The sequence below is a fragment of the Bubalus bubalis genome, chromosome 7 (assembly GCF_019923935.1).
Source record: "Bubalus bubalis isolate 160015118507 breed Murrah chromosome 7, NDDB_SH_1, whole genome shotgun sequence".
Classification (NCBI taxonomy): domain Eukaryota; kingdom Metazoa; phylum Chordata; class Mammalia; order Artiodactyla; family Bovidae; genus Bubalus; species Bubalus bubalis.
The window spans coordinates 66,867,291-66,892,915 of NC_059163.1; the positions used below are offsets into that span (position 1 = coordinate 66,867,291).

General features: G+C 35.7%; 1 protein-coding gene across 6 annotated transcripts in view; it reads right to left on the reverse strand.

Moving 5' to 3' along the window:
* Positions 1-1,596: 1,596 nt before the first annotated feature.
* Positions 1,597-25,625, reverse strand: part of PCDH7 (protocadherin 7) — a 477,823-nt gene continuing 453,794 nt past the window's right edge. For 4 of the 6 annotated variants that reach the window (XM_025290204.3, XM_025290203.3, XM_025290207.3 and 1 more), the window contains one exon: positions 1,597-5,877. In XM_025290204.3, the coding sequence (XP_025145989.2) occupies positions 5,501-5,877 (377 nt within the window). In that variant the 3' untranslated portion in view covers positions 1,597-5,500. The remainder of the gene's footprint in view (positions 5,878-25,625) is intronic. The other 2 variants (XM_025290214.3, XM_025290209.3) reach the window with 2 other exon arrangements.

Consider the following 25,625-nt stretch of genomic DNA (forward strand, 5'->3'; position numbering starts at 1 on the left):
TTTTCCAAGCAAGAGTACTGGAGTGGGGTGCCATTGCCTTCTCCGAATCACACTTAAGTCAGAAGCAATACACACAACTTTTGTTGACCTGCTTTATGTCTATCTTCTTTCTAAAATGTATCACTGTATTTTTACATGTTCAAGATAAAAAAAAAATTAACCCAAGAATGCAATCTCGGGGTAAAGAGTAATATATATTTGTCAAATCTAAATTAAGAATTTAAAAGAAAAATAGTGGTTTTATGTTCTATTGATTTATATACTGATGTTTGGATCTCACCATTAGGTGATCACAAAACAAATTAACACATTTATCATTTGCTCACCTTATTACAACCTGCATCAGACTTGCTAACCATAGTTCATCCTTAATTCCTTCTTTAGAGAAGGAAGGCTGCCAGGCAAAATCAGTGTACTAAGATATCTTTGGTTTAAGAATGAATGGGGAACACATGTATACCTGTGGCAGATTCATTTTGATATTTGGCAAAACTAATACAATTATGTAAAGTTTAAAAATAAAATAAAATTTAAAAAAAAAGAATGAATGTGTCATTCCACATAAAGTACTTGGAATTTTCAACCAAGAGAGAGGAAAAAACTGGTAGAGAAACTTGAAGGCAAGCATCTTCATAATTTTTATTTTTTTCACATCTGTAAGTTTTAGGAGTTGGGAGATGTGGCAAACATTCCTTTCAATCTATTAGTTTATTTAGAAAGTATTTTCTTTTTATTTTAAAAAAATATGTATTTATTTAGCTGCATCCTGTCTTGGTTTTAGCACATGGCCTTAGTTTCCCCATGGAACATGGGATCTTAAGTTTCCTGACCAGGAATCAAACCTGTGTCCCCTGCATTGCAAGGCAGATTCTTAACCACTGGACCACCAGGGAAGTCATTTTTTTCCCTTTTTAAGTCTCTGAGTTAGACTGGAGAAAGCTGCTTGTTTGAATATATACCAATTTAATGAAGAAGATAAACACTATAGTTAGAGTTATAATCTGACAACAGAGAGTAAGTGCAACAGTTTAAAATAAGATAGTAAATGATAGAAAAAATATAAAAAGTAGAGAAAATTCACCTACAGAAAAATAAGTAAGGTAAAAATTCTATTGTTTGCTTCATGTTTCTCTATATCTCACATGATTAAAGGGTTTTTTTTAGTCTCTTTTTGTATACATCTTTACTGTAGATTAAAAAAAAATTTCCTTACCATAGATATATTTTGACATAGAATTAAGTTTATCTGAAATGTGAAATTTCTCTAGATAGCACCTGAAAAAAGTCAATTTTTACATTAATGATGAGAAATTCTTCCACTGTAGGCATAAGGTTTCAAAGACATCAAGGTAACTGTCTCAGGAATTACTTTGATGAAACTTAAAAATCCAAGTTCTATTTTATTACAAGGCAAAATAATAAACAGTTATGCCCAGTGCCCTCTAGATCAACAATTACTGCAGCATTATCTTCCTCACTTAATCTTAATTTAGCAAAAATCAAACCATTTAAAATCCAACTGGTATATGCATCCATTCACTTCTCCTCCAATCAAAACTGAATGGACCTGTCAACAGAGAAGCACACTTACAAGTGTGAAACCATTTGACCATGTTATATTTTAATTTGCAGAGACAAAAAAGACAAGCAATTTATTTACATAAAACTGTACAAAAGCAAATTAAATTATGTAAAGTATTTCATAAATAGTTGGACGAGTGTTTAATACATTTCGCCATGTTTAGCATAGTTGCGTGCATAGTGATTCATAAGAAACGATGATAAATTGTCCTCTGCTTCACTATCAACATCCAAGTAGCAGAACAATAGTCAATGATCAACATTACAAACAGATCGTACCACACTGAATGCAAGTGCTTTAAAATGTAGGAAAAATTGTCTGAAAGTAAACCCTAGGTAGCTGAAAAAATGATGCCTTCCTCCAGATGTTATATCTACCTCTGCTAGGTCACAACTAACAACTTTACAATATTTATGATCATCTTCACTGTTATGTTTTGTTTTTCCCCCTTAAGAACTCGTCTTATATTTACTGCTGATACAATATACCTAAAACTGTTGAGGTCTTCAGGTTTCTCATGTCTGTTTTAGGATAGCTGTTTGATTCTTGGCAGTTTCTTCTGATGTCTCTGTTTTATTTTCCTATAAGACAGCTTCCTAGGGTAACCTTTCAGCCAGACATCTTCAGTACCATCTTCGTTTTTCTTCCCATAAAAATAGTGCCTCTCTTGTTTTCTGAAACACAGGCAGCAGGCCAGTCAGAAACCATAATGCTATCTGGAGGTTCAGAATGAACCTCAGAGGTTCAGATTTTAGACTGAAGCTAAAGATGTTTTAATACACATAAATTGATATAGTTACTCAATTTATAAATGTGTCCTAATGTATAATGCATGCAAAGTTCACTTGACCTTCTTGGGTACAGAAAAGAAATATGGTTTATATAGTGCACAACCAAAATGAAACAGCAGCTAAAAGAAAAATAACAACAAAAGAAGAAAGAATATAAATGGTAAATCAGTATTTTACCTTGCAAAATGGACTGATTTCATCCCTGATAATCTCTTTCTGTATTACTATTACAATAAACGCATTAGCCTTCTAGACCAAATTAAGCAGCCCATATAAATTTTACGAATGAATGATATTTAAGACTGGTCCACTATCTGAGTTTGTCAGAAGGCAAATTTTTAATATATTATTTATTATTTTCAGAAAATAAGCATGGATAAATATATAGGATCAAAAAAGTTGGGAATAGCCCATTTCCCCTCATTGTCCAAACCCAACAACCGTTTTTTTACCATAACAACAGGTATAAAAGGCACAGTTGCTTATTTTGCATTCACTCATTTATTATTTTTTTGTTTCTTTTTATAGATTTTTTTCAAAAGCACTCTATATATGGAGTGGCACCAGATTCAACCTATTCAAAATAAAAGTCATACAAACACAAAATAGATTTCTGTGTCATGCCAGCTCATTATAATAATAAACATGTTATGATAGCTAATTCTACTAGAATTACTGCGAATACTTACAGTACACTGAATTTTATTCTTTCACACCCATTTTAGTTCTAAAGAGGCTCACGAGTTAAATGATGATGACATGGCTATCTTGTATGTGGTGCAAATGTCATTGGGGAATGTGGATCCAATTAATCCAAAGGTCCCATATGACCCGTATTAGCTTTATAGACAACAGAAGGGTTTTAAGATAGAGTGAAATGAGCTATCTAATGTTTGAAGTGTATCATGAGAGGGAAAAAATGCATTAAAAAAAGTCTGTTGCACACCTGTGTTATGCAATTGAATATTTCCTTTGTAACGTGCAAGAAAAAATATGTATACATTTCATAAGTATCTTTAGAAGTATTTTGTCTTAATAGGTACTTACAGATTATACAAGGCAGAACTGCTTTAATGCAGTTTCCTAACAAAGTACTAGAATTGCATCTTTCCATAATGTAAATAATAATCAACCATAAACATTTTCAGTTATTGATATTTTAGTCCAATGATTTTTTTCTTCAATTACATATCTTCTTTCATCCTATTATACATAAACTAACATCAAAATGAAAACTCCATTTAAGAAAGAGCATAAGGAAATGACCCCAAAGAGTACCCCACCAAACAGAGAAGTGATTTTCAAAGATAAGCATTTTGATGACCTATAGTGAATTAACAACCTGTATACCAGGTTGCTTTACTTTGTAGTCTAAGAAATACTGCAAAGCATGAAACTACCCAGAGCTACATTGTTTCTAGTTTGCTAAAGAGCCATCAAGGCTATACCTTAACTAGGTTACAAACATTCAGTAACCCGAATGTTTGCTCTCTTCACCTGTTATCCCCTAGCCTGTCCCTGGATTGTCACTTTTTCTGAATGCCCAGCTTAGTTCCCCATTGTATTAAATTCTCCGGAGAGGAAGTGACCCTAAAATCTGCATATTCTGTTTCTTTATATTACATTGAAGGAAAAAAAAAAAGACTGCATATTTTTGAACTTTGAGATGTGTATACCATGAGACATGTCACTGCCCAGAACTCATTTCTTTCATGTTCAGTCTGGATTAGTTAAAGAGATATGTTAAACAATGCTCAAAATCACATTAGTGACAAAGTCAACTAGGGGTGTCACCTTGTTTCAAAGTTGTGAGTCTCGAGATAGTGCTATATTGCACATAATGCAAAATTAATGCACTTTTGTTACTCGAAAGTGTACACTGAACATGTAAAAAAATGCACTTGGTTATTTCAAATGTGGATGAGACCAGTAAGTACAACCTGATTCTCAAATGATGATAGTAAACTTAATTAAGACTGTTATGCCAATGTATCTTTCTCTTCCTACCTACCCATAAATATGATATTAAAAAGTAGAATCTTCCCTGATAATATTTTCAAAACTAAACTTTAACCTCAACTAATTGCCTATTATAGTACCAAACATATGTCTCATTGGCTTTTCCGTTTCTGAACTTTCAAAGAAAATTCATGCTTTCTGGGTACAGAGAAAATGTAAGATAAACTGGCTTTTGAGGGTTTCCTCTGTGTGCCTGGGTTCAGTGACTTCTGTTGCTTAATGGATTTCCACATCAAGACCAAATCTACTCCATGATTTCCCTGATCTGCCTTATGATCTTTGGCCTTTTAATGATACAATTGTTCCTGTTAGTTGATAATAGTGGTGCCATTCCAAAAACATATATAGTTTTTAAAAGTTATAACTAGTGTAATTCATGTGATCAAAGTAGCATGTATACTAAGAATATTCAGTAGATGTATGGAACTGACGTTGATGCTCCCGACTTGAGAAAAACAACCTATGCCAATTTGGGACTGCTGTCTCTGACTGGGTATTGTTTATTTTTTCAGGCTTTGTTAGAATGTTAAAGCTGTGATCTTCTCCTAAACGCTTCTTCTGGAGTTCTCCTCTGTAAGGACTGTACCATTAGAGGGACTCTATCATGTTTGAAGGATTGCCTTCCATTACTCCTCATATTCTGATCATATGTCTGAAATACATTTCACCTGATCTGCTTTTTCTGATCAACTGGATGACATTCAAACTGAATCAAAGTGACTAAAATCATGTTTCAGCTTAGGGATAATGAGAGTGTGTGTGTTCTGCTAATCAGGCTTGTTACCATGAAAGAAACTTGCAACCATCTTTTTCTGTTTGTTTGTTTTTCTGGTTTTTGGAGTGGGGTGGGGAAGAGAGAAAGAGGGTTTGGGGAATCAGTGAGGGGGTTAGACATGCAAGTAACAAGGATGGTTTCTACATTGTACATTTCAATCAGGCTGAACAGTGTCGCTCACTAAAGGCCTGATCTGGAGGCAGAAGTGGCAGGCAAAGCTTTGTCTCTTTGGTAGCCCCCTCTTTTTGATTACAAGGTTTCATTTTGTAAGGTTTTCACCCCTTATTCTCCTTCTCATACATGAAAAGAACTTTGCTGTTGCTTCTGTATACCCTACAGGTAAACTTCTCTTCTAGTGAGAGTATTGACAGGAGATGGCTTGTATTCCCCTGTTTTTGTAAGGGGAATATCCTCAGTGTTGGCATCCTCATTTTTGCTGAAACTAGCCGCACTGAAGGTCTCATAGGATGAGGTCAACTTTTTGTTCAGGAGGTTTCTGTTGCGGTCGCCCATGATGGCGGCCTCACCATTAGCCAGCTTTTCCTGGCTTCCTCGTTCATCAACAGGCATGAAAGTGGAGAGTTTGGGCTGGCTCTTCTTCCTCTCTGGAGAAGTGCGGACAGGCATCCAGCAGGAGTCGGAATGGCCGTACTCATCACACTCACGGGTACACTTCCCAGTCAGGGCTACATCTGGAAGAGGTCTTGAATCTGAAATTTAAGGAGAAGGAGCCTTTAAAGCAGGTCATTTCTCAACAGCCTTTTCCGACCCATAAGAAACTGGATGTGGGGGAGGGGTAGTTATGTATAATATTATATTACACATACATTTCCTTTACCACATTCCCTTTTTCAACACTCTGCAGTTCATTATTCCAAAGAACTGTTTTTATTTCATATCCATTAAAAATAAGGTTTTGCAAAAACTTCAAATATTATAGAAAGAGAGTAGAGGACAAACGGATAAATTTAAGTGTGTGTTGAACAGACAACAGGTATATGAATTTGTTACAGGACAGGTACGTGTGCATATTCTCACACAGAAATAAAGGATGCAAGTATATTTGTATGGGAGTAAATTTTTCCATAGTCATAAGTTATTAAATCCAAAAATATAATTTTCTGTATTTATAAATTATCCCAGAAAGCATGTACTTTTGCCAATTGAATTGCTTTGCTTCCTGTTTATACATTATTCATAGAATGCAAATATGTAAAACCTTATATTTAAAATATATTATAAAACATCAGGGTGACTCAGAAGTAGAACCTAAATTGACAGTACATTGTGTGGTTAAAAAGTAAAAAAAAAAAACCAAGTACCAGTGGGTTCAAGTGTGAGCATACTAGTAGAATCAGCACCTACCCAACCCGAGCCCACACCCCACCCCTCCTCCCACCTTGTTAATGACCTTGTTAATGTGCTATAGGATAGTCCCTTGAGTGTTCACATAGAAATATACCTGTCAGTGTGTTTGCTGAATGGAAATACTATGTGAAATGCAATGTACTGGGTAAATTGAATCAAACTTCTACTAAAGTTTTGATGAAATGACACGTATTCCTAATTAAAGATTGTTGCCTAATGCCATGGGAAATATCTTCTATTTCTATAAAGCTGTTATATCACTGCATATGTCTGTCTTTGGAGAATTGTTATATATTTTCTTACTATTACAAATACTTTTTAACAGATTTGTTTTTGTTTGAGAAAGAGAGTGAGAGAGAGAAAAACCTGCTTCACCTCAACAGAATCTAAGAAAACAACCTCTAGGGTTTTATTTAATATATTTGATAGTTTCTTTTACTGCCAAACAAAAGAACATAATATGACTGTGCTCCAATGTATATTGTTCGGTATCATTTTATTACAAGGTTTGGGACTTAAAAGACTGACAGATTTTAACCTCTGAAAATATATTCACAACAAAGGAAATCTGTGACATTTGCATATGCATCCTGGATAGACTGGTTTAAAAATAAAAGAGCAGGTTATTTAACTTATTCCCAATATATTTAAATCTACTGCTTTTGTCTCTACACATCAATTCCTGTAGTATAAAATGATATTCTCATCTGGTTATCATTGGTATTAGGTTATTTTACAAGTTTCACATCATTGAAACTCCTAAATCAAGTCAGTCCAATATTGCATGTCATTTTTTTTTCACTTTAGTAATGGGTGACTAACTGAAATATTGATATTTGTCAGCTTAATGATTTTTGAACCACTGTGACCTGAGATTTTTATGCTATGTGCTCAGAGTTCAGCAAGAAAATGCCATTGTTCTTCACAGGAAATCCAGAATTGCTTTTCTCTTTTCCAAAGGCAAAATGCAAAGATAATTATTTATTGCAGTTGCAAATGCTGCTCTTTGATTTTAAGTGGACAGATCCTATTAATTTTATCATCAAAAGAAAAAGCACAGTCCTATTTTTGTGTATGTGCTAAACTCCCTCTGTGTCTCTCAAACACAAATTTTAGATGCATTTAAAAAAAATCAGTGTTTTGACAAATTTTTTGTATGGTTTTTGTAATCCGCTTAGTTTAAATGAGCAAACTGAGTTATTTGGAATATTTCCTGTCTTGGGATATTTTATTTGAAGCTGACCTAAATGCTTTGAACAGGAAAAAAATCTTATAAAAATGCGAAGTGTGAGATCAGATTTACTTTTTACTCTAAACATTCCTTTTCTTCTTCACTGCCTTAATAAGTTCAAGTTTTTCTTTTTCTCCTATGAGAGTGCCTACCAAGGACACAAGACAGTAATCAGAAATTTAGCTACTGATGTAGGAAAAGGTCTTCATAAATGTGTTTGTCATTCCCTGCAGAGATGATACAGAATTGTCTCTAAACATCTCTGCGTTTACTTAAGTATGACAATTTACTTAGACAATGACTTACACAGGTCGCTGCTTTTGGAGATTAATTTGTGTTTCTAGCCTGAAATTCATAGCACCTTGTGTATCCTTTGTTGGAGATGCGCTTAGAGATAGCTCACAAAAATATCTTAACACTCTAACACGTCTTCCTACCTGTTATACTTAATTTGCATACCTTGAATTCCCTGTAGCTCATAAAAATTATATTCATTTAAATTAACTCAATTTCTAGTCAACTAGAAATTAGATGCTCTTCAGTTCATTCCCATCAGTCTTTACTTCATAGTCCGGTTTATTTACTGCTAAAATTAATTTCCTCTTTTTGCTTTTAAGGAAGGGCAGCTTATCTTCTGTGCCATAAGCCACATGTGGGCTGCCACATCTTTATCCCAGAAGGATGACTTTTAATAAGGATCTCCTGTCATTTCCAAAGTCAAACACTTGATTGGGGACCACAGTGGAAGTTTGACAAGCCTAATTGGCTGAGACATGTTGCAGTGTTTGTCATCAAATTTAGAAAATAATCAAGAAAGGCTATAAGAGATTCATCACAAGCAATCAAAACTTCTAATCTTGATGACTCAAATCCTCAAAAGAAATGCCAATGATTAACAAATGCAATTTATATTATGATGTAATTTATTAAGGGAAGGCATGAGTAGAATAGTATTTTTTCTCTATTTCCTTATTTTATTTATGCAAGTAGATATTATATATATTTTTAAAAGACGAGTTATATAGAGTCTTACAGAATTACTAAAACACACTTTTTTTTCCCTTTTCTTAAAAGATATACTCCTAAAATGTCCTCTTTTTGTGGGATTGTAGAGGCAGATCTTCCATAAATAGTAATCCTCCTTAGTCTTTCACTGAAGGAGGTGTTTTCTTATATCTAAGAACATTATTGCACACTTCAGTTTAGCACTCTTCCCTTTCATTTTGACCTGAGTGAAGATGGAAAATAGTTAACCATGACTCTTTTTACATGGTACTGATTAAATTAATTTAAAAAAGCAAAATATTCTATATCGAAATATGGTATCCTCTATCAGCATTTTCCATAAGTAAGTGAGTTCCTTAGAGGTCCCCCCTTTACATGCCCTTAATCATATTAAATCTTGACATGACTGAAAGTCGAACTGGTATTCATTAGGTCTTGTTGCTTTAGCATCATTTGTAGAGCTTTCCACTTTCAGCTAGCTATGCTGTTTACTAGAAACATTACATATAATAACTTTGGAAAGTTAAAATCTGTTCTTAGACATAAAGTGAATTATCCCCTCAAAAGTACAGAGTTTTCAGCTATCATAATATCAAACAATGTATAACACATAAAAAAATTCCCTGAACTTCTTCCCTCTTACTTATCACCTCAACCCAACAGCAAGGAGGATGGAAGTAGTGAAGGGATCAGACTATGGGAGAGCTGAAGCCAAAGAGCAAGTGTTTTGACCTCCACTTTAGTGTTTCCCATAACACCATACTGCTCCTTCTTAAAATGTAACAGCAGAGTTATTTAGAGGTCAATTACTGCTACCCATAGCCATAAGAAAAAGTTACAGTCTCCTAAGAAAGAGAAAAAAAAATCTGAGCAGCACAGGAAAGAGATGTCATGAAGACAAAAATTTTAAAAATACTTTAAAAATAATTCAACTTTTTTAAAGACTATACATTTCCTAATGTGAAGGAAATTATAACTAATTTAAGAAATCAACCTGTGGCTGATTCATTTTGATATTTGGCAAAACTAATACAATTATGTAAAGTTTAAAAATAAAATAAAATTAATTAAAAAAAAAAAAAGAAATCAAGTTCTTTCACTACAAAGAAATGTACTTCATCTTACTAGGCAGGGCAGATGAGTAGGTGGTGAGAAGATATTGCTACAAAATGACCTGAGCAAGAAGTGACAGATAATATGTAGCATCATTAGAAACACAAAGGAAAGTCCAGATTTAAGGAGGCATTTAATGTTTCCAGAAGCTCTCCTATGCAATTCAGAAAGTTTTAGAGAAATCAATATTACAGGAGAGCAGTGGAATTGTTAAGGCTTTTAGAGACAACTTTGTACCAGTAAAGATTTGGATAGGCTCAGTTATCCATTTTGCCAGAATCCTAATCACCCACTCCTATTTCAGGCCCTTGTCTTGGGCTGAACACATAAAGATATTTCCATTTCCTAAAAGACAGGCACATTTTCCTTTTTTAAGGATTTATTTTTCTGTTCCATGTCTTGACTTCCTGTTATCTGAAGACTTCCTTTTCTAGAGACACACCTGATTCTGGTGGAATTTGGTGAACCATGCACAGGTTTTACAAAAAGATGAACAACAGCAAAAAAGGCAGATAAATTTTGTTATTTTCCAACTAATATTTTACTATTAACTTTATTTTATTTAATTCAAATGAAAGTATCATTTTTATTCCAATGATTCAATTAAGTACTTTATTTCAAAATAGCTGTCAGAAAATGATTTATTCTTGCATTATATAATAGATCTGGGAACAAATAACTGCATAAACCTTTTATTGGAACATTATTATTATAGTCAGTGAAGTTTAGGAATGAGGTTATGAGACAAAAAAGTGCATACTGAGTTAGACTTGGCTTTCTATATAAATGATCTGAAGATCAGGGCTTCCCAAGTGGCGTTAGTGGTAAAGAACCCATCTGCCAGTGCAGGGGACATAAGAGATGAGGATTCTATCCTTGGATCAGGAAGATTGCCCTGGAGGAGGGCATGGCAACCCACTCCAGTATTCTTGCCTGGAGAATCCCATGGACGTAAAAGTCTGGTGGGCTACAGTCCATAAAGTCACAAATAGCCATGATGAAGCAACTTAGAATGTACACTCAACTAAAGATCCTTGCCTTTTGTCTGTTTCGGGCATTTAGGAAGGTTAGAAAGGTGAGCACGTTAAGAGATTATGGAGAAGGTAGAAATCATTGCCTCGGACAAGCAGTAGATGATCTTCTGAATATTCCAGAAGTTTCTGGAAGAAGGGGAAATGTATAGTTATGCAAGTGTCACCCAGATCTACTACTCAGTTCAGTTAAGTTCAGTTCAGTCCCTCAGTCATGTCTGACTTTTTGAGACCCCATGAATTGCAGCACACCATGCCTCCCTGTCAGGCCTCCCTGTCCATCACCAACTCCCAGAGTTCACTCAGACTCACGTCCATCAAGTCAGTGATGCCATCCAGCCATTTCATCCTCTGTCATCCCCTTCTCCTCCTGCCCCCATCCCTCCAAGCATCGGAGTCTTTTCCAATGAGTCAACTCTTTGCATGAGGTGGCCAAAGTACAGGAGTTTCAGATTTAGCATCATTCCTTCCAAAGAACACCCAGGACTGACCTCCTTTAGAATGGACTGGTTGGATCTCCTTGCTGTCCAAGGGACTCTCAAGAGTCTTTTTTAGCAGCACAATTCAAAGGCATCAATTCTTTGGCACTGAGCTTTCTTCAAACTCCAACTCTCACATCCATACATGACCACTGGAAAAACCATAGCCTTGACTAGACGGACCATTGTTGGCAAAGTAATATCTCTGCTTTTGAATATGCTATCTAGATTGGTCATAACCTTCCTTCCAAGGAGTAAGCATCCTTTAATTTCATGGCTTCAGTCACCATCTGCAGTGATTTTGGAGCCCAAAAAAATAAAGTCTGACACTGTTTCCACTGTTTCCCCATCTATTTCCCATGAAGTGATGGGACCGGATGCCATGATCTTCGTCTTCTGAATGTTGAGCTTTAAGCCAACTTTTTCACTCTCCTTTTTCACTTTCATCAGGAGGCTCTTAAGTTCCTCTTCACTTTCTGCCATAAGGGTGGTGTCATCTGCATATCTGAGGTTATTGATATTTCTCCCAGCAATCTTGATTCCAGCTTGTCCTTCTTCCAGCCCAGCGTTTCTCATGATGTACTCTGCATAGAAGTTAAATAAGCAGGGTGACAATATACAGCCTTGACGTACTCCTTTTCCTATTTGGAACCAGTCTGTTGTTGCATGTCCAGTTCTAACTGGTGCTTCCTGACCTGCATACAGATTTCTCAAGAGGCAGGTCAGGTGGTCTGGTATTCCCATCTCTTGAAGAATTGTCCACAGTTTATTATGATTAACACAGTCAAAGGCTTTAGCATAATCAATAAAGCAGAAATAGATGTTTTTCTGTAACCCTCTTGCTTTTTTGATGATCCAGCAGATGTTGGCAATTTGATCTCTGGTTCCTCTGCCTTTTCTAAAACCAGCTTGAACTTCGGGAAGTTCACGGTTCACATATTGCTGAAGCCTGGCTTGGAGAATTTTGAGCATTACTTTACTAGCGTGTGAGATGGGTGCAATTGTGAGGTAGTTTCAGCATTCTTTGGCATTGCCTTTCTTTGGGATTGGAATGAAAACTGACCTTTTCCACTCCTGTGGCCACTGCTGAGTTTTCCAAATTTGGTGGCATATTGAGTGCAGCACTTTCACAGCATCATCTTTCAGGATTTGAAATAGCTCAACTGGAATTCCATCACCTCCACTAGCTTTGTTCATAGTGATGCTTTCTGAGGCCCACTTGACTTCACATTCCAGGATGTCTGGCTCTAGGTCAGTGATCACACCATTGTGATTATCTTGGTCGTGAAGATCTTTTTTGTACAGTTCTTCTGTGTATTCTTGCCACCTCTTTTTAACATCTTCTGCTTCTGTTGGTCCATACCATTTCTGTCCCTTATCGAGCCCATCTTTGCATGAAATGTTCCCTTGGATCTCTAATTTTCTTCAAGTGATCTCTAGTCTTTCCCATTCTGTTGTTTTCCTCTATTTTTTGCATTGGTCGCTGAGGAAGGCTTTCTTATCTCTTCTTGCTATTCTTTGGAACTCTGCATTCAGATGCTTATATCTTTCCTTTTCTCCCTTGCTTTTCGCTTCTCTTCTTTTCACAGCTATTTGTAAAGCCTCCTCAGACAGCCATTTTGCTTTTTTGCATTTCTTTTCCATGGGGATGGTCTTGATCCCTGTCTCCTGTACAATGTCACAAACCTCCATCCATACTTCTTCAGGCACTCTATCTATCAGATCTAGTCCCTTAAATCTATCTCTCACTTCCACTGTATAATCATCAGGAATTTGATTCAGGTCATACCTGAATGGTCTAGTGGTTTTCCCTACTTTCTTCAATTTAAGTCCGAATTTGGCAATAAGGAGTTCATGATCTGAGCCACAGTCAGCTCCTGGTCTTGTTTTTGTTGACTGTACAGAGCTTCTCCATCTGTGGCTGCAAATAATATAATCAATCTGATTTCGGTGTTGACCATCTGGTGATGTCCATGTGTAGAGTCTTCTCTTGTGTTGTTGGAAGAGGGTGTTTGCTATGACCAGTGCATTTTCTTGGCAAAACTCTATCTTTGCCCTGCTTCATTCCATATTCCAAGGCCAAATTTGCCTGTCACTCCAGGTGTTTCTTGACTTCCTATTTTTGCATTCCAGTCCCCTATAATGAAAAGGACATCTTTTGGGTATTAGTTCTAAAAGGTCTTGTAGGTCTTCATAGAACCATTCAACTTCAGCTTCTTCAGCGTTACTGGTTGGGGCATAGACTTGGATTATTGTGATATTGAATGGTTTGTCTTGGACCGAACAGAGACCATTCTGTCATTTTTGAGATTGCATCCAAGTACTGCATTTCGGACTCTTTTGTTGACCATGATTGCTACTCCATTTCTTCTAAGGGATTCCTGTCCACCGTAGTAGATATAATGGTCATCTGAGTTAAATTCACCCATACCAGTCCATTTTAGTTTGCTGATTCCTAGAATGTTGATGTTCACTCTTGCCATCTCGTTTGACCACTTCCAATTTGCCTTGATTCATGCACCTGACATTCCAGGTTCCTATGCAATATTGCTCTTCATAGCATCAGACCTTGCTTCTATCACCAGTCACATCCACAACTGGGTATTGTTTTTGCTTTGGCTCCATCCCTTCAGTTTTTCTGGAGTTATTTCTCCTCTGATCTCCAGTAGCATATTGGGCACCTACTGACCTGGGGAGTTCCTCTTTCAGTATCCTATCATTTTGCCTTTTCATAGTGCTCATGAACTCTATGAACAGTATGAACAGTATGATCTACTACTAGGTGGTTAAAATTTCTATGCTGTGTTATAATTTATCATGAAATCACTTGATTCTATTGAATTATAAGAAGAGATAAGTGTCATCTATCCAACCAGCCCTTACTTTAGTCTCATCTATATCTTTCTTGAGTGCTTCTTTCAAGGGACAATGGAACTTGTGAAAAAAACGGGAGGCTGTTTTGAGTGTCATTCTGGGTCTATCATGTGTAAGCTGTGTGACTTTGGATATAATTTCTCTGGGGCTCAAGTTCCTCATTTGTGAAGTAATAATATCTACTCCACCATTTTTATTGGGATAAATGAATGAATGTATATTAAGTTTATAATATGGTGTCTGATGCTGTATATATTTTAGTAAATAGTAGGTCACAGCCCCTGGAGAGATGTAAAAACATAGTTTTTTGTTTTTTGTTTTTCTTCTCTCTCTCTGCAGTCTTCCCTGAATGAAATGGGTATTAAGGAAATAGGCACCACAACGAGGAACCCTGAATTCAAATCATAACTTTGTCACTTAGTACATATGTAACTTTAAACAAGTTACTTGGTTCATGTAAGTTTCCTAATCTTTATAAAAGACATAAGAATGAATTAACAGGATAATTATGAAGATTAAATGTAGTAACACAGGTAAACTTAATAGTAAGAATTCATGACATATAATGGGCCCTCAAAAAAATTACATATTTCAAGTGCACAATCCCTTATCTACAATTCAGTTCTCCAAATAGCTTTGAAAACCAAAAACTTTTATTACCCACATATTTACAATAAACCTGACTTTTAATACAATGTTATTTTTCATCTTTATTTATCTCACATAGTGTGAATATGTGTTTTGAAGGAGAAATAGTGTTTAATTAAAGGCACTATCTCAGACTCTTAGATCTTCAAAATAATAGGAAAGTGAAAGTTTGTTCAGTTATGTCCAGCATTTTGTGACCCCGTGGATTGTAGCCTTCCAGGCTCCTCTGTCCATGGAATTCTCCAGGCAAGAATACTGGAGTGGGTTGCCATGCCCTCCTCCAGGGGATCTTCCCAACCTAGGGATTGAACCAGGGTCTCCTGCATTGCAGGTGGATTCTTTACCAGCTGCATTACCAGGGAAGCCCCCCAAATAATATAGATGCATGATATTACCTTTTCTAGTATATAAATGATTCTTATTTTTAAGATATGTTTGTTCTCAAGGGTTTCAGATAACTTACTGTGGATCTAGTAGCAATCATCAGTCAAAAGGACATGTATTTGAAGTTATTTTTTCAGTAGGACTCATGGATTTATGCCAATAGAGCCTGCAGTATACCAGAACTACCACCCACTGAGGAAAGTACACTGGTCACAGGTTACTCCATATCAGATATTCCCTTTAACACTTCTTTATTAAGACTTTGCTGGAGATTTATTCAGGGTATGTCATAGTTGCTCAAAACTGAACAGCAAATTCTCTGTTAGTTGCAGTTATCTTTACAACATAAACAGATCAACCCCACAATTGCTCATTTTCATTTGAAAGAGACTTGCCTCTGAGATACTGGGTTGCTATTTTGCTTTGCCTGCGTGGACCACAACATAAAAAAGAGAGAGTGAGTTACATAAAAAAGAGAGAGTGAGTTCCATTTTACCATTTTAACATGTTAAAAATTAGTAATAAGACTAAGAGTTTGAAAATCTAGAAAAGACAACAAAAAGCAGGGAAAATACCTCACCTTCAATGCACCTGTCAGAGATCAAAATTTATGAAATGAAAGCATTCAAGTTTTGTGGATTTTATGATGTATGTATATGCTTGTTTTAAGTCACAAAATAAGGCCAGAAATTCCTCTCATCTTCCTATACACAGCCCTTTGGAGTGTGATATCACTACTACTGTCAGGATGTTGTTTCTGCAGCCCTTGAAGCTGGGCTAGCTTTGACGACTAGAGAGACACTGCACAATTTTCAGGACAGGTCTCAAGAGTCCTTGCAGCTTCTGCTTTTGACCTTGGAAGACTGTCATCTCCATCCTGACAGAAAGCATGATCTAGCCTTTTTGAAGATGAAAGACTTTTTGAGAGAGAGAGAGAGAGAGAAACTCAGCTATTTCAGTTGGTCCAGCAGAGCCTACCCCCCACCAACCCCCCAGACGATGGTAGCCTCATGAGTGATCCAGACAAAACTTGCAGAAGAATCAATAGTCAAACCACAGAAACATGGAATGCAATCACTGTTGTTTGAAGCTCCTAAGTTATGTTTGTTTTTGTTTGTTTAGAGGGTGAGAATTCCTTGATGCGGAAACAGATCTCTGAGGTCATGATCATGGATATACTGTATTATCTGTGATTAAAAAAAAAAAAAAAAACCAGCCTGAGATATAGAAGCAATATATTCTACTTTTGTGTCTTCTGATCATGGGCAAAAAACTGACCAATATTATAGAAAGAATAAACATTTTCAAGGATGTAAGTACATTTATTTGAAGTTCAAGCAAAGGGCTCCCATAAAAATCTGGAAATTTTGGTCCTGTGATTATAGGATTTTACTGGCTTTTTCACCTAAGAGTGCTCTAGTTCAGGCTGGCATGCCAAGACAATATTAAAATGTTTAAACAAGTTTGAAAGCATCAGCAACTTTTCTCTGGACCTTAGGCTAAACTCAGTTAAATGGCAATTGCATGTATCTCAAGAAGCATTTACTGCCCTAAGGCTTAGACCAATGTCATTCTGAATGTGGTATTATCATATACAGTGGAGACTGCAGGCCAGATTTCAAGCAGTCCTGCTGAATCAACTCAAACATGATTCTGCTGGTTGGCACATGAAAACTGCACTACAGCAGAAAAATGTATGGTGACTGCTGGAGAGGGATCTATTTACGCACTTCAAAGATGGGGCTTCACTTCGATTTCACTCTTCACAAATGCAAAATTTGAGGTGAGGTAGTGGAGGTTAAGGGAATATTGAGGGAAGAGAGTGAAAGGAAAAGAAGGAAGTGCTGGAAAATGCGGAGATGCTCTAGTATTAATCAGAAGAGTTTATAAAACCCAAAAAAGATTGAGGATATTTATTACACAAGTTAACAATTGATTATCCCACTGAAAAAAGATGGAATTCTGGTTGTTCTGGCCATTCATGTTTGCTTTTCCACTGCAACAATCAAAGTTTTCATGATTTTTTTTTCTAGTCTCTTGGGTTTCTTTAAGTCAGAAATTATTTGCTTTGGGTGTCATAGACTAGTAATCTAATGAAAAGTAGAAGTATTGCCTCCCTCCATAAACTCAGATATGTGCCCCTAAAATTTGCATAAAAATTTGAGTGGAGTTCAAGATACCAGTTAAGGCTGCAGCATTTTTATGGATGAAATTTTTACATTTATACTTTTTTCCTTTGAGTTTAAATCAATGATTAAGAAATATTTAACAAATAATAATCTATCCTTGAAATTTAGAAATTTTACATGTGGTAAATAAATTGGCCTTCAGTGACAGAAAGATTTAAAACAAACAAATAAAAAAAAACAAATTCTGCAACCATGTATAGAAGTGAGGAAAACAATTTAGGTTTGGTTATGTTAATATTGCAGGTAAGTCATTTAAATGCCTCTATCTAAAACCCCCCAATAATTTATAAAGCTTTGTGTTGACAGCAGATCAATACTTGTGGGTAGATTTTACTGGTTGCTGATCAAGTTGCTGATCAACTTGAAATGTATTTTCTTTCCTAGACCCTACATCCAATATATGTACCAGCATCTTGAATCGTGAGCAGCTGGATCTTCACTCACCATGAGAAGGGAGATGAATTAATGAATTCTTGTCATGCAGGAATTATATACAAAACAATGATGATCCAGATGAGTTTTTTAATTAATAAAATGTGTTGGCCACTGCACATTAGTTTTACGGTAAAGTGAAAAGTGGGCACTTCTAAAAGAATTGAAAGTATCTATTTAGAATCACTTTCCAGTAATTACCTTAAATCTTTAATGTCTTCAATATTGATTATAAAATTGTAAAATATATATCCTACAATAAATGTTAACTTTTGGAATAGATATTTAATCTAAAAATAATATATAAAGTTTCTATTAACTATAAGAATATTATATTTAGATGGTAGTCTTAAAGGCAGTGCCCATTTTATCTTTGCTTCTCCATATAACATATGATATCAATATTTCATTTTTAATAGCTGAGTAATATTCCATTGTATATATGTGACAGAAGTCACAATATCTGTTAATTTTCTCCTTCAGTGTAGTGATCCTGTGAAACTATACAATTATTGTAATAATATGACCATTTAAAAAATACATTCTCAAGTTATTTGCATGGAATTACCTATTGAAAGATATCATAATCATACAGTGGCTTATCTATTGAAAACACTCCTGTAACAAGAAGTTGAGTAGTAACAGAATTCCATTAGTTATTGTGATTGAGGAGAAAGACAAAGAGTTCCTCCTTTGTGTTCTTTGCTGAGGAAGGTTTCTCAAAAGTCTTGAGTTCAGAAGTACTTTTGAGAGGTGAGGTTCTGAAAGCTTTTAATAGGAGCTGAAACACCATTTATGAGGAGAGTTTTAAGACTACTAGAATGCTGGCTCCTTACTCTCATCAATAAGTTTATCAATTAAAACTAAAATTGGCCATCCCATTTAGGACCAAAAGAGTGTTGAAGAGCTTGAGAGCTTAGAGCAGGTAAATCAAAGGGAAAAAAAAGGAAATGATTTCTGATGACTGGCAAACAGAACTCAGTGAACAGCTCAAGTGGGGGAAATCAATAAAGCAACACTGGATCAGTTTGCTTCATTGATTTTTGCTGCTCATTGAAATGTTTTCCTTTATTTACTTCCGATTTCTTCAGAGAGTGGCGAAGCCTCACTGCTGATCCTCCCTTGGAGCCTGTGATGGGAGGATGAGTAAGCTTTGGAGATCCTCTCATGCTTGCATTATACCTTTTCATACCACATGAATTCAGAAGCACTTCTAATGCCCCCTGTGATGCTGCAAATGCCATCCTGTGCCCACAACCTTACTATGGTAAGCAGAAAGATGCTTCCCTCCCAAAATATCTACATCTTAGTCCCCAGAATCTGTGAGCCTGTTAGATGACAGGACAGAGGAGAATTAAGGTGGCAGGAGGTATTAAGTTTCCTAATAAACTGTCCTTAAAATAGGGATATTATAAGGAGGCAGGTTATAAAACAAATGATGTGAGCACATACTAATAATTGAAAAGGTAAGGAAACAGATTGTCTCCTCGAGCTTCCAGAAAGGGAGGCAACACTGCAGAGACTTTGATTTTAGCCCCCAGAGACGCAGGTCAGACTTCTCAGGTACAGACTGTAAGAGGATACACTTTTGTTGTTTCAAGGCACTATGCTTTTAGCAACTTGTTACAGTGGCAATAGGCAACAGATACATACTCCCACCACTTGTCCCAGGAAGGTCAGGGGAAGATCAGGGTAGACTTGAAACATTTGGTCCTTTCTACCCATAGTTATCCATTGGAGAGAATGGAGTAGAAAAACTTTGATTTTTGAGTCATATTTACTCTGTTCAGGAATTTTTTTATACTTTTAAAAATTTGGCTATACCTTAATATCTAATTGTCTAAATTATTTGTATCTGACCAATCAGCAAAGTCCAACAAAGTACTAACAGATCCTCTTTCTGAATGATACCATTTTCTTCCTAGTTCCTCAGCAAGAGCTGTCTCTGGGATTATTAAGGCTTTCTCTCTTTGGGGAGTGGGATTCCCAAGAAGAGAAAAGTAAAAGAATTTGGCATAACATAAAGGAAGGAGAACCAGGTACCAGGGTACAATCTTAATGAGGTCTCTGTCAAATTATTATGATGCTTTTGTGATTTCCTAATATTTATTACTTGTGTCATATTTGTCTCTTTGTTAAGCCTGTTCCCTCTTAGTAATTAGTAGGAGAGCTTCTAATAAAGAAGCACCTTTATGATTATTTTAAGAACAATAAGTAGAATAAATCTCTCCTTAGTTTAAAACTCTCTTCTAAAAATTTAGTATAAGTTTCAAACTTTATATTTCTACATAGAAATTTCTTCAAGATCTGAACCCTGCCTACTCTTCACCCTGATCGCTTTCTAGTCTTACATGTTCCCTTTTACCACTTCAACAGACCTACTGTACTTGTCATTTCTAGAAAGTCCCTTGCTGTTCCATGTCTTCATGGCACTAATGTGCTGCCTCTTCTGCTGTTCCTTGGCTTGTTATCTGTCTCCCACAAATCCTTCAAAATCTAGTTTAAACACGTCAACTTTGAGATTTCACCTAACCAGGCTGTCTAATTCTGACTTCTCTTTACCTCTCTAGTCCTCATTATATGTCTCTCCCTTGTAGTTGTTTAGCTGCTAAGTTGTGTCCGACTCTTTTGTGACCTCATGGCCTGTAGCCTGTCAAGTTTCTCTCTCTCTGTCCATGGGATTTCCCAGGCAAAAATACTGAAGTGGGTTGTTGTTTCCTTTTCCAGATCCCCTTTTCCAGAGGATCTTCTCAACCCAGAAATCAAAACCAAGACTTCTGCATTGGCAGACAGATTCTTTACCACTGAGCCATCAGGGAAGCCCATGTCTCTCTCTACCATAGCATTTAATATATTGCACTGAAATCTGATACCCATTCATGTGACTTTTTCTGTAAAAGGTTACTTACTCCCTGTGGCTAGAATTCACTTCACAAGTTACTAAACTGTGTACTTGGGATGCTAGCACCAAGCTGGTAATATAATCAAGATATGCTTTTTGAATGATGGATGAAAAACATGGTGGGGAAACCGATTGCATGTCGTCTCTGATGATTCTGTCTAACTCCACAATGGCCACAGGTAAAAGGAGGTAAAAGGAGGATAAGGACATATGCCAATCACAAACACTATGCAATTGTCCAAGCATAGAAGGTGAAGTAGATTCTATTTGTTTGCTATATACAGATCTGAATAAACTTCTCTACCTGCTCACTGTCCTTACCCCCTTTCACAGCCTCTCCTATAATTTCTCTAGCTGAGATTTATTTTCCAGTAGAACAATGCAATTGATTGAAATAGTCCATGAATATATTTTACAGAACAAAATGCAGTCCCCAGCCTGGGGCAGGCTAGTGGGGTCACTAGAAGCTGTAGTGGGTGCGAAGTAAAGTCTAATGAGAAAAGCTTATACTTAGTAGTCACAAGACTACACATATGAACTAATTTGTTAAGCTTCTTTGCTCACAAGTGGTAGCTATTTTATAGTTACTATGATGTTTTCAGGACCTCTGGTTGGCAGTTATACGAATCTTTCAATAACAAACTTGGAAAATGAAATTTATTTTTGGCTTATACACAGCTTGTATCATAGAAGAGAAATTTCAAAGCATGAAGGAGAGGTATTTTATGTGATGGAAAATGAAAAGAAGAAAGCTCTCTTCTCATTCTTGTAATGTGGGTGTATTTTAATAGGAACTATTGTAGGCAATGTGCCAACCTATTTCAGTTCAACAAATTTTATTTGCCTTTTCATAGCGACCTTATGGGTACATGTTAAGCAAGTAGGATCATGGGCAATTTAGATCAGTGCTTTTCGAACAGAGAATCAAGATCACCTGGTTGGTGGCTGAAGCTACTTATGAGATTATAACTTGCTCATACTATGTTCACATTATTTTGCAAATATTTAATTGTATATTTTTCAATAAGGGTATGTATATTTATATATATGTACTTGGTCCTCATATAAAGTAGACATTTTTTTCGGGTCCACATTGAATCTATAATTTAAATAATACCACATGGAAATCAGTATATTTCTGGCTATTTCTGAGGAAGTTATATATTCTGTGATATCTAACACAAAACATAACTTTAATATGCACACAATGTCAAGTTAATTTTAAATTGTACTTTTAGCTGTCATTTCAAATTGTACTTTAGAGACTACAGTGCTATCCTTATTAAAAAGGAATTCAGATAACTTAAAGAATGAGTTAGTCACATCTTCAATAATCACTTCAGGAAGTACTGTAAATACAGTCTCTTATTTTGAGACATTCTGAATTTACAGTTAATTCCCTAGATTCCAATTTCCTAGAATTATATGTAATTGTGATGAGCCTTCTCATAATCCAGTTAAATCCTCTGATAGACTTTATTTCAATCAGCAAAATGGCAACAGACCCTTTAAAAAAAGGAGGACTTAATGTGACTTCTTAAAAGTCATGTAGACATTAAGATGTAGGACACATTTAAGCTGTCTAATTGTGCCACTGGTCTAATGCCTAAGTATTAATCTGTCACAATGTCAAATTACATACATTAAGGTTTCTTTTTTTTTTTTTTTTAAGTAAAATGTGTCTGTGCTTAACAAACTCAGAGTGAAAAAAAAATCAGGACTGCAATTAGAATGTCATCTCTTCTGCAGATGACATGAGAAATGCATGAATCAGAGCTTAACAGTCAACATAATTTCACAGATAATCATTGCAAAATTATGGTAATGCAACAATGCAGAGTACAGTGAGATTAGCAGACAGTGATGATCAACTATTTATCTCTACCATCTGCCAAGCATGCTTTTTATTTAAGTTTTTTTTTTTTTTTCTGCCCATGTTTTTCAGTTTGGTATTTGCCAGTAGTGGGCATTGCATAGGAAAAGAGGTTTCATGGTGTAAACAAATTTTTCCATGTGTTCAATGAGTTAGCTTCACTGGCTCTTAGGCAAAGAAGACTGGTTGGATGGAATTAACTTTAGCAAGCTTTGTGTTTTGCCCTGAGTCTTGTACAATTCAAATGTGTCAATCCTATACCAAAAAAAATGAGAAGAAGAAGAAGAAAAAAAAAGGATAAAACTACAAATATTGCAAAGAAAATCATCACTAAGGCATATGCTTTGGGAATTTCCTTTAAATGACATAATTAAAATTTACTTGTACTATATTAATCATTGGATTGTACCCCGTGAGTACTTCAGTGAATCATTTGGTGAGAATGTTGCTAATTTGTCAATATTCTCTCTCTCCAAATAAGCCAAGGATTAGTGGAATCAGGACTTGTTATGGCAGGACAGGGGAACTCAGAGGAATTTCCACTATGCAGAGAAAATAACAGATGAACTTTCCTTCACAAAGCTAGCATGAAGGTTTCAGGTTCAGGGAAGGTAGCTACCACTATTATGGTAACATAACCTGAAAAAGTATATTCATTCACTCAGGAAACGTTGATATATCAGGCACTATTCTAAAACATATATTAGCTCATTCAATTCTCACAGAAATCTTGTGAGACAAGTTGTATACTGACCCCATTTTACAGATGAGGAAAGTAAGGCATAAAGAAGTTAAATGAGTTTTTCACAAGTTTGCATCTAGAGAATGAAAGAATGAGGTTGCAAACTCAGACATTCTGACTTTAATGTTGTGCTGTTAACTGCTATACATACTCCCTTTCAATTAATAACACGTTAACATACTGTAAACCCGTGTCATAAGCTTGAAAAGAATTATCTATCTCTAAGTAGAATGAAAGCAGAAAGCATTTTCCTATCCATAGGAGAAGAAAGCTGGCAAAACAATATCTTCAGGTATACTAAGAATCTCAATAGACTCAGCTTGAAATAAGGGGAACATTTTTAGTTTGGACAGACAGAAAGGTGAAAACTCAAGAAGCATGTGCGTAGAGATTCCAGGACCAAAATGATATTGGGAAATGACTGTTTTTCTTGGCTCTTCCTCTCACAGCTATACTTCAGTTGGTCTCTGAATGGATGAAGAATTTTGTATTTAAGTCAAAATAGGGAGTCTAAATTACTATGTTGGTAAAAAGCCTCAAACTTATCCTATTATTAAAGCCATATTCAACTAAGAAAAGGTTGCAACTTCACAATATTGGTCTATTTGTAGTTCTACATGGTAAAAAGACACCTCAATTATGAGGTTTGGGATCACCATCATCCCAGAGACAGAAAAGCCAAGTTTGGAAACCATAGCATGCTGGGCTGAACTTCTGAGAATGGGAGATGCCAAGCCACTCCTTGGTGAGGTGAATGTGAGAAATGGAAATAAATGCTTTAAGAATAGAAGAAAGAAGTATGATGGTTATTTCCAGCAAACAAAGCATCAAAGAGATTATGTAGGACATATTAATCACAATTGGGTTGGTTAAATTGGGAAAGAAAACCTGACTGTACTGATTTCTTAAGAGAAAATGAACACAAAGAGATATTTGAGGCATACTTATTTAACCCTATATTAATCAGGTAATTGACATACATATTTTTAGATGACTTGAGAATATATAGGTGCAATCCATGAGGCTGAGATTTAACCTGTAGGGATGAGGAAAATGTATGTATATTAAAGAGAATGAGGTAAAAGTGGTGCCTTCAAGTATACTTAATACACGTCACACTTTTTCATAATAGTTTCTTGGAGCCCAAACCAAGGAACCATGCAGAGTGCAAACTTTTACTTTCACTGTGTGAAAATCTTTACTTTCATTCCTACACTAGTGGGAATTAATGAATCAGTGTGATTAACACCCTGGGATCTAAGCAAAGGAAGTCTGGTTGAGTTCACATTCTGCCACCTATCAGCAAAGTAACCCCGGGCAAGTTACTTAATAAATGGGACAATACTGACTCCAAATTATCAAAAAATATATATTTTTATAAATGTCCTCTTCCCTTGGTATAATTAAAGATGTCAAAAGTTTACATTTTTAGAATATTTGCCAATTATACAGAAATATATAAAATATTTCACATATGTGCACAAAGTCACTTCAGCCGTGTCCAACTCTGTATACCTATAGACTGGAGCCTGCCAGGATCCTCTGTCCATGGGATTCTCCAGGCAAGAATACTGGAGTGGTTTGCCGTGCCCACCTCCAGAGGATCTTTCTGACCCAGGGACCAAACCCTTGTGTCTTCTGCACTGGCAAGCAGGTTCTTTACCAATAGCACTGCCTAGGAAGCCCTCTTTCACATATGAAAGATTAAAATTCATGTTTTTGCATTATCAGAGTGCCAAAAAATATATTTTAAATAAAGCCCCAAAATAGTTTGTGAAAAAAGACATTGTTTAAGTTTCTTTTTAAATTATTTAAATCAATAAATGTCAAAAATGCATATTACTGGAAACTGAGAAGAAGAAATACAGAGTAATTTCAAAGAGTACGTGTACATAAGTTAGCGATTTTTCTGACAAGTAGCATTATATTTTATAATTACCAGCTTTTAAATGTTAATTGAAACAATCTATTGTTACTTGCAAGAATACAATATTAAAGGCTGTAAATAATAATTAGTACTCTGTCATCTACTTAACTAGGTATAGTCTCTCATTTCTCCCAAAGAAACAATTTTTACATAATTATCATTTTTCTCACTTTAAAATCACATTTTTATTGCTTAAATTCTAATGCTGCTTTAAAAAAATATGAGGCCATGAAAAGATGGTAAAATTGAGAAAGTTAAAG